The 15868-nt window shown below is 34.6% G+C and overlaps 1 protein-coding gene across 2 annotated transcripts in view; it reads left to right on the top strand.

Moving 5' to 3' along the window:
* The window catches only part of EYA4 (EYA transcriptional coactivator and phosphatase 4), an 87815-nt gene that overhangs the window by 64925 nt on the left and 7022 nt on the right, over positions 1 to 15868 (top strand). For both annotated transcript variants that reach the window (XM_027850712.1, XM_027850713.1), the window contains exons 10-13: positions 705 to 794; positions 7171 to 7229; positions 7338 to 7498; positions 12180 to 12294. In XM_027850712.1, the coding sequence (XP_027706513.1) occupies positions 705 to 794; positions 7171 to 7229; positions 7338 to 7498; positions 12180 to 12294 (425 nt within the window). The remainder of the gene's footprint in view (positions 1 to 704; positions 795 to 7170; positions 7230 to 7337; positions 7499 to 12179; positions 12295 to 15868) is intronic.

Genomic DNA, 15868 nt, shown 5'->3' with positions numbered 1-15868 from the left:
CTGAGAGGGGACATGATAACTTATCTTCCAGCATTTGACAGGTTGGTATTTTGAAGAGAAATTAGATTTACTAAAGGGAAATGAGACAAATAGAAGAAGTACTGAACTTAAAGTCAGGAGGCCCAAGTTCAAATCTTCCCTTGGAAAGTTAGTGCCCAAAGTTGTTATTTAACCTCAATTTCATCCTCTATAAAATAATCATCATCCTTCTACCTACCTCACATAGTTGTTGTGAGGAAAGTGCCTCCAGTACCATAGATTTGGGAGTTATTATTCTATTTGAACCCAAGGGGCAAAACGTAGAAGTTGCCGAGGGCAGATGTCATTTCAATATATGGAAAAATAAAACAAAACAAAATCCCTCAATATTTAGAGAAAGATAAAAGAGAAACGGGCTATCTCAGGAGCTACAGCATTCCTCGTTATGGTAGCTCTTTAAATCAGGTCTATATGACAATTTGTAAAAGTGATATAGAGGAGACTCCCTTTAACATAGGGGTTTGAGCTTGCTAGATTTCGAGTCCTCTGCCAACTCTGAGATTCCTTGATTCTGCAAATGTGTGTATACCCTACCTCCCCTTTGAATTGTAAATACTTTAAGCACCAGGATTTTTTTTCTTGTAGGCACTCAAGAAGTGGTTTTTGCTGCTGATGGTGGTTTCAGGTAACTTACCTCACTCAGGATATGTGTGTTTTCCCTTTAGGATCCCCCGATGGCAGTAACCCTTGGACTACGAATGGAGGAAATGATTTTTAACCTTGCTGACACACATTTATTTTTCAATGATTTAGAGGTAAGAAAAAAGAAGACTCCAGTAACAGATTCTGAAACTTAAATGAGATGACCATGTAAAAATAATTTAATAAAGAAAATATCAAAAATTATTCCAAAGGTAAAAATAAGATTAAACAACTATCAGCATAAAGCATGTATAAAAATATAAGCATAGAGCTAAAGACTATGTTCGTTGTCATTAGACTGTAAGCTCCTTAAGGACAAGGCTGTTTTTTGGCTCTTTTCATTTCCCTAGCACTTAGCACATGCCTAGCACATAGTAGGTGCTTAATAAATGTTTATTGATTGCTGTATTGGCACAGATTTAGCTCAACAAGATGTTTTATGAATTTTCATAAATACTAGCTTAGTTGATAGTAAAATAACTATTTTCCATTTCTACTATATATTGAATCCACTTCTCTCATTTCCCAAAGACCAACCTTCTATGATGTGTCTTTAGATACAGTAGCAATTCTTTCTGGCCATCCAGTTTATTTCAATTCTGTTCAAGTACCTTCACATGGTTTGCCCATAGTAGGTACTTAATAACTGTTTATAGAATCAAATTCAATTAAAATCAAATTTAGTTTCCTTAATATTTCATATTTTCCCCCACAGCAACAGCATAAATAATAGAAATTGACATATAAATCAAGTAATTTCAGCAAGTCATTTTATTCACCTACTCACAGAACCTTTTGCCCCAACTACTAACACATGGCACATCTGAATGGTTTTAATTTTATCTCCTTTTATTTTCCACTCCCATCTTCTAGTGAGAGGTAAGGTGTCTAGGAGGCAGAGAGAAGAGAAAGAAAGGGCCTGGAAAATCTACATGGGTAATTAGCCTTTGAATAATTGAAAATTAATTATAATAAGTTGAGCAATCAATACTCTAGTATCTAGAGTTGATACAGCCTCTCTATAGGATCTTGCTTTATAGTTATTAAGTCATTTGGGCATTTGAAAAATTTTCCTTCATGCTGAGGGGAAAATAAAGTTGCTACAGAGGTTTTCTGGTATTTATTTGTTAATGCAAAATATTTTAAAATTTCTATATATTGGTCTACAGCAAAATGAAAATCTTCCTTTACAGATATTATCTTTTAAAAGAAAAGCTAAATTAGTAAGTGACTTAAACTATTAAAGTTACTGAGATCTTTGAACTAATCTTAGTAGTATTTGAGGTCTGTCCATGAAACGAATAGTTCTGCACATGCCACAAATATACATTCTATAAGTATGTTGTATAAATAGCATTGTTAATTAAGAATAGTGAATCACTGTTTGTTTTTTTCTGGATAATGAAATCACTTTCTATGCAAAAGAAACTTTTTTTAACAGGCAGTAGGATTCATTACTCTCATGCAAATTTACAAATTCTAACGAATAAAAAATAGTTATCAAGGCATGCTTTCAATTAATTCTGCTACCAAAATAAATGTGGCATAAAAATTGATTTTGTAAAAACATGACAATAGGAAATACATTTTATACTCACTTGGGTTTGAACTTTGTACATGAAAAAATATTTTGTCTTAATGTTCAAGTCTTCAAATTTGCATCCTATCTTAAGATAGGTCACATTTCTTCTAATGGTAGAAAAAAAGGATAACTAACCTAATTTGTATTTAAAAGCAACTTTTCCCTAAAATATTTTAAAATGATATTTTAAACATTTTTAGAAATTCTATTTTCACCTTGCAAATTTTATCAATGGAAAATGCAGAATTATCTTTCTTTTTAGCATTGTAGAGAACAGATGTCATAAATTAAAAAGTATTACTCTTTATTTTTGGGTAGAGCACTAAAGCAAAGAGGGTAGCAATAATATGTGACAAGATTTTAAAAATTCCATCAGAAAGGTGAACACAAGGATATGTAGTGTGTGCATATCATATAGATATTTTATTATAGTCAATATTAAATGTAAGACATGTCTCTCTGGCAAAAACAGGAAGTTAGATATTTTGTTTCCTGTTCTATGAATTCATTATAAAAACTGTGTTGACCAGGTTTTTTGTAGTGAATTATTTTTTAAGAGCATGTTACAAATTCCTTTTTAATCAAAACTAAAAACCCATGTTACCCAACACTGGATTTATCAATCACTTCAACAGGCTTCTAGAATGTTACTTGGGGGCCATCTTCAGATACTAAGCTCCTTTTGAATAAATCAATTTTATATAGTTAGTTAGACTGAACCATCTGAGAAAAAAAGAGTACAGCATGTGTTTAGAATGAGATAATCCAAGAATAAATAAAACTCTCAAACAACAATTGGGTCTAGCATTCCTTTTATTTCATACCCATCCACGATTATTATTTTAGAAGACATATTTATCTGGAGGTGACCTCATTTTGTTTTCCATTTTAATTGACATGGAAATTCATTGCACTGTCAGCAGTGAATAGCTAAACAATTTGTGCTGCTAGGTGACCCCTTTCCCACCCCCCCCCCACACACAGACACAATGCTTGTTCACATACACACCACGACAAACACCGAGTTTCCTCAAACAGTTAACTTTGGGTACTGTGCTTCTACAAGGCAAATTTTAGGAAGGTTGCTACTTGTCCTTCCTTAGACACTTGAGCTCAAGCTGACAAAGAGTAACTTTCCCTTCAATTTATATGGGCTTACTCAAGAATCTAAATCTTAGTAGCTAGCTCAACTTGTGTGGTCACAGCTGCTGGCAACTTCTATAGTTTCTGAGAAAATGCAAATTAAAATTCTTCTCTTTGATAACCATTGTTTTTGTTTTAATAATAACTTCCTACCCAACTCTATTTTCTAAATTTGAACTTTAATTATGTGACTACTTGTTACTAGGGTAAAAATACAGTAAAATCTGGGATCACATAAACATTGAAAATAAAAAGCCTAAAGCAGGACATTAACTGATCATTCAACTTTAGTTGTCAATCTTATGATCCTATGGCTTTCTTGTAATGAACTGCAAATATCAAGATGCCAGTCAGTTTTCAAATCTTTATTACACCATCATTCCTGGATCCCTTGATTTATGAGTGACAATCCTGTGCTCCCCTCATTTACTAATGGTAGATAACTAGGCCTTCTAGCATTATTGGTAGAATTTTTTTTTAAAGTTTTGGTTTCGGAATTGAAAATTGTGCTAAATACAAGCATAATTTCACTTTGAGGCCTTTCCCAAGTATCTAAAATTTTAAAAAAATGGAAAATAATTATTAAGCAAAATATAGATGCCAGTTTGGCTTTCCATCACCAGTACTTACTCCAAGAGAGTATTCCAGATTCAACAGGCATACTTAACTATGCAAAGATTTGAAGAAAATAAAATTTAAAAAAACTTTAAGCACAGAGTTCTTACTGTATGTTTAGATTAGATACTTTTGTATTAGTTTTCAAAAGTCTGATTATATGTTCATGAATCATGTGAGTTAATCCTTGTAATATGTGCAGAATTTCTCTACAAATCAAAATGTAAGAGTATTCAAACCAGAAGTAACTTTTAAAATTAGTATTAAATATCCATGTGCCAATGGAATAACACAAGCTGTCAAAAGGCTTCTCTGTATAATATTGTATCCATTGGTCATTGCATTGTGGTGGTGACCTGGGTTCTGCAATATGGCAGCCAAGCTCAATTTATAGAAGGCCTTAACAACTCAGAAAGACTTAAAAAAACAAATTCTTTGTCTGACATCAGATACCAACCTAGGTGAGTTCAGAAAAGTACACAAGGTTAGTCCCGATTTGATGAATCTTTTCTGGCAAAAAAAAAAAATGGACAAAAATAATTGACCTGAAGCATAAATAAGTCATTAACTGTATCTGTGGAAGAAGCACCCATATGGATGAAATAACAGGGCCTGGAGCTTTGGAAAAGCAAACTACTGTGAATGTTTCCATTAAATGTCATCAGTACCATATTTACAACTAACTTCAAAGACTACCCGGTACTGCTGAAAAACAATTGTAATATTTCTATACTCATTTTAATTTGCATTTTAAGTTGGCATCAAGTAAAAATTACTATATTCAGAATTTAAATTATCTATAGAAAGGCTATTACTAAAAAAAATTTTCTCTGTAGAAAATGTTCTTATCTATGAACTTAGGCACTAACGAAATTTTATGAAAGCCAGGAAGCAATGTGCATTAATTTTTTTTAAAAAATGTTATTCATAAAGATCTGAATCTCACAAAATATAGCTGATATGTGCTTATGTTTTATATCACTCTCTCTCTCTCTCTCTATATATATATACACATGTATATATAATATATATTCATATATGCACATGTATATGCATATACACATATGGATGGATGGATAGATGTGGGGGGCATAGAAGGGCCTCATGTAAGGAAATCCATCATGAGAAATCTCTCTCTTCTAGTGCTGATACTCAATTGTTCTGCACATTAGGGTCTTGAGAATTTCCCTAGGACACACTGTCCAGGGTCACAGAGTTAATATGTGTAAATGAAATGATTTGAACCAGTCTTCCTGACTTTAATTCCAGCTCTACCGCACTGCCTCAAAATAATATGATCATATGTATACACACACACACACACACACACATACACACACACACACACACACACATATAATCATATGTATTTAGAGTTACTTAGCAGTACCCTACTGATTAAATCTCAGGGATAAAATGAAACCTGAGACACTAGCTAGAAGTTGCTTCTGGAAAGTCTTGCTGCTAAACATTAGGTATTTGGTTACTAGAATATCAAAAACATCCAATAAATGTAAATTATTATATTAACAAAAGTAATATTCTCCTATAAGGAATAATATCTGAAAAATCTCAGAGAGGCATATCATCATGTTTGTTTTTAGTAAATGAGTACTTAGTATACTTGAGCAAGGAGAAATGAGTAAAATGATTAAGTAAAATGATTAAAAAGGAAAAAAACAAATTGTTAATTTAAGGGACATACAGATATACATATATATGTGTGTATATGTATGTGTGTATGTTATCAAATTCCATCCACAGGTGGGCAGACTTTCCATGATATTTTGAGAGAACCATTCCTATATTCTTACATATAAAAACAGAACAGTAAGTCTGGCATATGATGAACCCACACCTGACAAGGTTTTCTTTTATGCAACACCCTATGCAAGATAATATTTTTGGTTTTTCTTAAAGGTTCCTCCCCTTTCCCTCCAAATCAATCAATCAAAATCACTCTAATCAGTGGGAAAAAAAACCTGAACATAAAAATAAAGCACAATTTTGGCAGCATTTAGAATTATTATATTAATAAATACAATAAGAGAATCCCTCCCCCACCCCCTGCACTATTTGGACCTAAATAAATAGAGGACAAATAGGTATGACCTCCTAGAGCAATATATGTGTACATATGTATATGGGCAGCTAGGTGGTGTAGTGGGCAGAACGCTGGACCTGGAGTCAGGAAAACTCATCTCCCTAAATTCAAATCCGGCCTCAGACACTTACTTAGCTGTGTGACCCTGGGCAAGTCACTTGGCCCTGTTTGCCTCAGTTTCCTCATTTGTAAAATGAGTTGGAGAAAAAAAATGGCAAACCACTCCAGTATTTTTGTCAAGAAAACTCCAAATGGAGGCACAAAGAGCCGAACACAACTGAAACAACCTGACAACAAAAATAGACGTGTATACCGTATATATGCATGTACACTGCCAACCTTGTTTTTTCATATCTCATATGTGTATAAATGCTTTTTCATAATATTACTTAACCAACTACATGCAGGAAGACGTGGCAAACTCATAAGAAACATAGTCTGTGAAACCACTTTGTAGAAACACAACAAATAATAAATAATAGTGACCACTTGAAGGTTTTACAGCAAACAGAGTTTGTTTAAACTTAGATCCGCTTTACTTCCAGTCTTTCAGATTCACACAAAAAAAAGAATCACTTAAGAAAAAATTTTGCTTAGGTGTAGTAGGGGTAGAAAGGAAAAAGGAGGAAGATAAGAAGGAGGAGAAAGGGGAAATAGGAGGAAATAGAAAAGGAGGCTGAAACAGACATAGAAAAAGTGGAAATAGAAATAGAAGAAGAAGGAGGAATGGAGGAGAGGAGGAGGAATTTTGTTGATTTTTTAAAATAACTTTTTAACAGATTCTGTTTTTGCAGGGTAGAAATATTCCATGTTTTTCAAGCATGAAGAAACAATAGAAAATTGAGTTTAGGAGACAAATGTCATTGTGTCAATACTGCCATCTTCTGGCCTTGGTTGCTTGTTCAGTGAGGAAAATCACATAGGCTTGTACATACACACACACACACACACACACACACACTTTAAAAAATTGCAAAAAGAAAAAAAACATGCTGGAATGTTGCATCATTTGAAAAGCAAATAACTTTTTAAATGTCTTCAACAGGAGTGCGATCAAGTTCATATAGATGATGTTTCTTCTGATGATAATGGTCAAGACTTAAGGTGAGCCATACTTTTCAGTAATGATATTTCCTATAGAAATTGAATAAAAGAGATTTGCAAATGTAATTATTTCTTTTATTTATTTTTAATGTATTTTGGGTGTTGCAGTACCTACAGTTTTGCAACTGATGGCTTCCATGCAGCTGCAAGTAGTGCAAACCTTTGTTTGCCAACAGGTGTTAGAGGAGGGGTTGACTGGATGAGAAAGCTGGCTTTTCGTTACAGAAGAGTAAAAGAATTATATAATACCTACAAGAACAACGTAGGAGGTATGTATGTTTCATGTCTGCTTTATTGCATGAAGATGTCCTAATAAAGAAGTTCTTAACACTTTTTTTTTTTCTGTCATGGGTCCCTGCAACAGTCTGGTGAAGTCTATGGATCCCTTCTCAGAATAACATTTTCAAAGGCATATTTAAAAATATATATCAAAAAGCTTATGTATTTTAGGTTAGAACTCCTTCCCAGAGTAAAAGCTCAGAGAGTAGCTGGGTCTCAATGATAGTAAAGAAATTGCAATTTGTTAAGGCTGAATTGAATGACTTTGAACCAGCATTTTGAGGTTTTACGATTGATGCCAATCTTGCATAAAAGAAAGAGCCACCTATGAATGAGCAGCTGCATTAAGAGGATTTCTGTAAGGTTTTCTCTTTACTGAATTTTGCAGACAGGTATTTAATCAAAACAATTAACAATATAGGCTATTAAGAGCTCTCCTTTGATTGGCTCTCCAGGTGTTTTGAGCATAAGAACATAGTTAGAAGAAAAAAAGAGGCAGGAAGCTCTGTAGACTGCACCAGTGGGAAGATTTCATGAATGAAGGGGAAAATAAACACATTAGCAAATCATGTTCATGGGTTGGTCTTTTTTTTACTCTAAAAGAGAAAAATTAGAGATTTCCTGTGATTTTAGGTAATCCTCAATGGACCCCATTAATATCCCAATTTTAAACTACTCATTCATGGAGACTTAGTTAAGGTTATTATTTTTATTTTTTTTAATTACAAGGAATAAAAGAATAGAAAAAAGAAGATGATTTCCTATGATTTTAGGTGATTCTCAATGGACCCTATTAATATTCCAATTTTAAACTACTCTTATTCATAGATTTAATTAAGATTATTATTTTTAAAATAAAAATTTACAAGGAATAAAAGAAAAGAAAAAGAAAGTAAAAGAATATACTCAATAATTTGGCATCTCCTCTGGATAGCACAGCTCACTATCAAAATTTTATAGATATTATAAGAATTGGGCATGAGATTATTTTCTGAAGCTTTGATTCTTACTATTCTTAGCCTAACTTCTGTTCATTATTAGATTATGTAAAGCTTCTAAAAAGGTAAAAATCCTTTATTATCATTTTTTCAAGTATCATGGATAGAAAACAGAATACAGGAGTGATTGATAGAAACTTTTCATATATAAAGAGAACAGAACACAAATACATTAAGGAGCAATAAATAGGAGACTACAAATTTGTAAAACCTATTAAATAGACCTAAATCTTTCTAGATACCATTCCAATTTTGTATGCAGCACATTAAACTGAATCTCCCTTATAGAAATAGATGATGATTACAAAGAGGGGTTGCATTCTGATTCTTTCTCATAGGAGTCCTCTAAAAAAATTTGTAAAGTAATCATCTATCTTCTTTTTTCTACAGCTGCAGTGTAATCATGAAAGACAGGGATGTAGGAAGGAAGAAAGGGAGGAAGGAAGAAGGAAGGAAGGAAAGGAGGAGAGAAGGAAGGAAAGAAGGAGGGAGTCTTGCATATACGCCTACATATAGATAAATACAAAATACATACAATTCAGATACTTAGGGAAAGGCTAGCAGCTAGGGTAATAGGAAAAAATCTCATACAAAAGGGAATACTTGTTCTGAGTCTTGAAGGAGATCATGGGAAATAAAAGGTGAAGGTGAAAAGAGAGAGAGAAAACATGCCAGGCATTAAAAATAGCAAGTTCAAAAGCACAAAGGGAAAGAGGGAGGGAGAAAAGATGGTTTGTGTAGTGGGCAAACTTCTGGTAATGAGCGGCTCAATTGAGCTAGAGTGGTCCTCCCATAAAATACTGATACACAGAAACTCAAAGTCTTTCCTGCTTGGTAATCCCTTCCAGAGTTTGTACTTCACTAGCCTAGTAGCCAAGAATCTATGCTCCAGAAGGAGTAGGACTTTAAAGTAGGGTTATTAAACCAATTGGCAAATAACCCAGAAAATTGTATCATATAACTAGCAGAATTTGTTTCTCCTCCATCTTTGCTCTCTAAATTGTACAAGTTATTTTTCATTTTTTTATTTATTTATTTTATTAATTTATTTTGATTTATCAACAATCACTTCCATATGCTTTTGAGTTTAAAATTTTTCTTCCCCTTCCTCCCTGCCACCTTCCCCAAGACGGCACACAATCTGATATAGGCACTCTCTCTCTCTCTCTCTCTCTCTCTCTCTTTCTCTCTCCCTCTTTATCTATCTATATATATATGTAAATATATATATATATACACACACATTCTTATTAAACATATTTTCAGATTAGTGCTGTTGTAAGTAAAAATTAGAACCAGTAGGAGGAACCATCAGAAAGAGGAAACAAAACTCAACAGAAGAGAAAAAAAAATAGCAAATAGTATGCTTCAATCTGCATTCAAATTCCATAGTTCTTTCTTTGGATGTGGATAGCATTTTCCAACACAAGGCCTTTGGAGATGTCTTAGATCCTTGTATTCCTGGGAAGGGTTAAGTTTATCAATATTAGTCATTGCACAACATGGCTGTTATTGTGTACAACGTTCTCTTGGTTCTGCTCCCTTCACTCAGCGTCAGCCCATACAAGTCTTTCCAGGTTTTTCTGAAGTCAGCTTGTTCACCATTTCTTATAGCACGATAGTATTCCATTACATTCACGTACCACAACTTGCTCAGCCATTCCCCAATTGAGGGGCATCCTCTCAATTTCCAATTCTTTGCCACCACAAAAAGAGCTGCTATGAATATTTTTGTACATGTGGGCACAAGTTATTTTTCCATTAATGTTTATGATATAATTCATAAACTTCAAGACATTTCTTGAATAGAAGCAGAAAAATGTTGCATTGGATAGATAGCATGCTGGGCATGGAGTCAGGAAGACCTTTGTTTCAATCTTACCTCACATACTTCTTACCTGTGTGACCCGGGCAAGTCATTTAACCTCTATCTTCTTCTGTTTCTTTATCTATAAAATGAGAATAATAATATCACCCACCTTCCAGGAGTTTGAAAATCAAATAAAGTAATATATATAAAGCACTTTTTAAACCTTAAAGCACTATACAAATAAATGCTAGCTGCTGAATATTATTTATTATTTACTTATGTATTATTTTTACCTTCAATACAATGATAAGTTTATCATATTTAGAAATACGATACATCTGAACTTCTGAGGAAAAAATACTCTAGGCCTTCAAAATGGACTGTTGTAATTATTTCAAAATGTCATTAGTGATAATTAATAATAAGTTGAGTGAGAGGCAGCATGGCATAGTGGATGCTCCACTCCTTGGAGTCAGGGCTAAAATCTTGCCTCTAACATATACTGACTGTGTGACCTTGGGCAAGTCACTTAACCTTTAAGGGTTTCAGGTCACTCTCTAAGGCTATAAGTTGCTGAGGAGCTGTGGATCTCCCTTGGCAAAGGGAATTTCTTCACTGTGAGTTCTTTTTGCTAGTGAAATCACACGTCTGTGCAGGGAGAAACAAAAAAGAACACTTTATGAAGTAAAAAAAAAATTCTTATTTTTGTCAAATGTAACATGAATGCCGCATTCCTAACCATTGGGATCAGTCAATCAACATACATGTATTAAGCACATTCCATGTGACAGGTACTGTGCTAGGTGTTGGGATGCAGAGACAAAAAATAAATAGTCCCTCCTCTCAAAGAGCTTGTATTCTAATTGAGAAGACAACATTATAAGAACTAGCATTCGTATGGTACTTCTATGGTTTGCTAGGCACTCTACATGTTACGAAATGTGGTACCCACAGCAGCCCGGTAAGGTAGGTGCCCAGGGTCACACAGCTAATGGGCAGCTAGGTGGCACAGTCGATGGAGTACTGGGCCTGGAGTCAGAAAGACTCATCTTCCTGAGTTCAAATCTGGCCTTAGATACTTACTAGCCATGTGGCCCTGGGCAAGTCACTTAACCCTCTTTGCCTCAGTTTCCTCATCTGTAAAATGAGTTGGAGAAGAAAATGGCAAACCATTCAAGTATCTTTGCCACAAAGGGTCACAAAAAGTCAGACATGACTGGAACAACTGAACAACAACACACAGATACTTAAGTCTCTAAGACTGGATTCAAACTCAGGTCTTTCTGATTCTACCTCCAACACTTGACCCTATTGTTCCACGTAAAACTTTCACATATACCAGTATAGATAGATATATAGAGGGATAGATATAGATATATAGGTATATTCAAAATATTTACAATTCAGATACATGTTATACTTGGTGGGGGAAGGCATAAGCAGCTAGGGAAATCAGAAAAAAAACTGATGTAAAGGGGAACTTTGACCTGAGTCTTAAAGGAAACCAGGAGAGATGAAAGGCAAAAGTTAGGAAACTGAGCACTCCAGGCACTGAAGACAGCAAGTTCATAGCACAGAGATGAAAGATAAAGTATCATGTAGAGAAACAGTAAGAAAGCCAGTGCAGCTGGGCTACTGAGTATGTGGAAGGGCAGGTAATGTGGTCTGCCCTGCACTTCAAGGAGTTCACTTTGACAGCTGTGGGGAGGATGGATTGGAGAAAGGAGAGGCTTGAAAGAGGGAAAACAGCCAGAGTATTCCTCTATTTCAAATTCATAGCAGTGTAGAATGTATTCAGACTTCTAATTAGAGTATTCCTGGTAAATCATGATATCTTAACTTTTGCCTTACTTGGTATTACAGGACTCCTTGGCCCAGCTAAGAGAGATGCATGGCTGCAATTAAGAGCAGAGATTGAAGGCCTAACAGACTCCTGGCTGACAAATGCACTTAAATCCTTATCAATTATTAGTACTAGGTAAGTCATTCAATTTACTATTGAAATAATTAACATATTCTAATTCATTCAAGAAAGTTCTGATAAGACAGCTCAAAAAAGGTAATTGTGATCAATATGTCTTAATATTTCAGTTTCCTAGAAGGATAGTTAGTCCTCATTAACAAAATCATACAATTTGTTCAAGATAGAATGACAATAGTCATCATTTAGACCAGAAGTTGTCAAATTTTTTGGTCTGAGAATCTCTTTTCACTTTCTAGAACCCTTCAAAGATCTTTGGTTTATATGGGTTATATTTATCACTTTTTACTGTATTTGAAATTAAAATGTTTTAGTATTATTACAAAAGTAGTTTTTACCTGATGGACCTCTTGATAAGGTATTGGACACCCCAAAGAGTTCTAGGACCTCATTTTGAGAACTGCTATATATACTATAACTCCTTTATTTATACAGATCAAGAATATAAGGCTTACAGATGTTAAATGAAATGGTTGGTAAACATTTAGAAAGGGAAACAGTTATTTAAAAGATCCAGCACAGCTTCATCAAAAACAGATCATTTGTTTTGAAACCTTATTTCCTTTTCTTGACAGAATTACTAAACCTATTTTAGGAAAGTTTCTGATAAAATATCTCATACAATTCTTGTGGGGAAGATGAGGAGATATAGATAAAGAAGTCATCAAGAATTAATTAAACTCTTACTAGTACTGTACTAATCACTGGGAATAGTAATAGCAGTTTAAGAAAAAAAACAGGACTACAGTCCCTGCCCTCAAGGAGCTTACCTTCTAAGGAAGAAAGATCATGCATAAAAGGAAGCTAAAAGAGGTGGGGAGGAAGGAAGGAAGGTGCTTGTGCAAGGACATGGTGGAGAGTCAGGAGCAGGAACCAGAAAGAAATGAATAAGTGAACATTGCTGGCCTGAACTCTTTAAAATGGAGCTTCAATTGTATAAATTCAGAATTAGTAGGGCAGTTAGATGGCACAGTGGATAGAGCACCAGCTCAGGAGTCAGGAGGACCTGAGTTCAAATCTGGCCTCAGATATATCATACTCACTAGCTGTGTGATTTTGGGCAAGTCGCTTAACCCCAATTGCCTCACCAATAAAAAAAACAAAACAAAACAAAACCAGAATTAGTTAGATGACTAAACTCAAAGAATAATCATTAGGAGTCTAATGTACATTAGAGTACCCCAGGCTCAGTCCTGTTCAACAGTGTTATCACTGACTTGGATAGAGGCATGGATGGCACATTCATCAGATTTGAAGATAATATGATCTTGAACATGTTTGATGGCAGTCAGGATCCAAAATCAATACTGAAAGACTGGAACATGGGCCTGAATCAACTATGCTTAAATTTGGTAGAGATAAATATAAAGTTGTACAATTAGGGTACCAAAAATAAAAATTAAAAAAATCAACTTTTCAAGTACAGAATAGGGAAGAGAAAGACAGCAGACTGTCTCAAAAAGATCCCAAAAAATTAAATGCTTACTATTACAAAAGAAGCTTAGCTTCAAGAAATAAGGAGCTGATTCTCCTTTATCTTCCCTTCCTCAGGCTTCATCTGGAGTGCTATGCTTAGTTCTAGCCTCATGGCTTAAGAATATTGGTAAGCTAGAGAGAATGTAGGGGAAAGCCAACCAGAAGGGTGAAAGGCTTAGAGTTAATGCCATATGATGATAGGTTATAGGAAAATATTTTACTTAGAAAAGGGAAAAAAAAAATTCAGTAGGGACAGGTTCATACATTTGAAGGGCTATTGTGTGTTTAATCCCAGATAGCAGAGCCAGGAACAATGGTGGGGGGGATTGCAAAGTGACAAATATAGGTTTGATGTCAGGAATGATTTCCAAATAATCAGCACTGTCCAAAAATGAAATAGCAGCTTTTAGAGATATTGAGTTTTCCTTCTTTGGAAGTCTTAAAGCAGAGACTAGATGACCACTTCTTAAATATTTTGTAGTGACTATTCCTTTTTAATTATGAGTTTAAGTTAATGGCCCCTGGGATCCCTTTTCAAATTCTGTGATTTTCCTGTTAGAGCTTTTTTTTTTTCCTATTAGAGTGATTTTAATTTTTTTTTGTTATAACAGTAACTAGCTATGGATAGCTGGTAAAGAACTAGTGATTAGTTCAAAGAAAAGGTTAGATGGCTTTGTAAAATGTTATAAAAATAAATTTAAATACTTGAGCTATATATCTTCATGGACAACCTAGAAAAACGAAGGCTGAGTGATTACATTGTTGTGCGGGTTCGTATCTATTGGAACAATTATACCCATCATGCTGATAAATTGATACCTAGCTGCTTTAGGGTTCTACACTTGGGCTTTGTCTATTTTTTATTATTATCAATGACTTGGATGAAAGCATAAATGCTACAAAACGGGGAGGAATAGCTAGCAAATGTGTTTCTATTTTCAAGATTCAAAAAGATATTCACAGGCTAGTACAATGGACACAAACTAACAAGATGAAATTAGATCAAGGTAAATATAAAGTCCTGCCTCTGTATTCAAAAAATCAATGGCATTGTAGAGACCCGCCTTAATAATAATCCAGTGAAAAGACCTAGAGGTTCTAATTTATTTCAGTTTCACTTTGAATCAACAACATGGTGTGGTTGAGGGGGCCCCTAGGTGGCACAGTGGATAGAGCACCAGCCCTGAAGTCAGGAGGACTTGAGTTCAAATCTGACCTCAGACCAAACACTTGACACTAGCTGTGTGACCCTGGGCAAGTCACTTAACCCCAATTGCCTAAAAAAAACAGACAAAAAAAAAACATGGTGTGGTTGTCATAAAGTTAGAGTCATCTTAGCCTGAACTAATATAAGCACAATATCTAGTATAAAGGAAGCCCCCATTATACCACATCTAGAGTACTGTAGATTACAACTAAAAAAAAAAAGACATTAACAAACTGGAACATATCCAAAGGAAGAAAACCACAATAGCATTAGATCTTGAAACCATGCAATATTAAGGAGGACTGAAGGAATCCTACATGGCAAGATCAGGAGTAATATGAGGAAGTTTCAGGGACAGATTTTGATTCTATACAAAGAAAAAGAAAGAAAAATTAAAACCACGAAGAAAATGAATGAGCTAACTCAAAAGGTAATGGCATCTCTCATTGGTGGTTTTCAAGCAATGGCTAGGTGTCCTTTAGTCAGGTGCGTTGTAGAGTTGATTTTTGTTCAAATAAAACAAGTTAAATGATCTCTGAGTTAGTTCCCAGCTCTGAGATTTTCTTCTATTCTGAACTGGAGGAATTACAAACTGAGAAAGTTAACATAGGCAGGCCCTCAGTAATCTGCCTTGGTCAGACCACTTCTGGAATACTGTGTTCAGTTCTAGGTAGGACATTATTTTTAAAAGGACATTTTTAAAGGGGAGGTTCAGAGGATAGGATCATCAGGATAGGCTAACCAGGATTCTAAGAAGACTTGAAGCCAGACCATTCTGGGATCTGTTAAAGGAGTTATTGCTATTTAACCTGGAAAAGGAGAGCAATAGGAGAAGGTGATAATTGTCTGGAAGGAGCTGGAAGAGCCAAGAAGGAGCTAAAGAGCAAT

The sequence above is a fragment of the Vombatus ursinus genome, unplaced genomic scaffold, assembly GCF_900497805.2.
Source record: "Vombatus ursinus unplaced genomic scaffold, bare-nosed wombat genome assembly UNPS02009132.1, whole genome shotgun sequence".
Classification (NCBI taxonomy): domain Eukaryota; kingdom Metazoa; phylum Chordata; class Mammalia; order Diprotodontia; family Vombatidae; genus Vombatus; species Vombatus ursinus.
The sequence above is the reverse complement of the archived record's forward strand: the minus strand, read 5'-3'. Positions and strand labels throughout refer to the sequence as shown.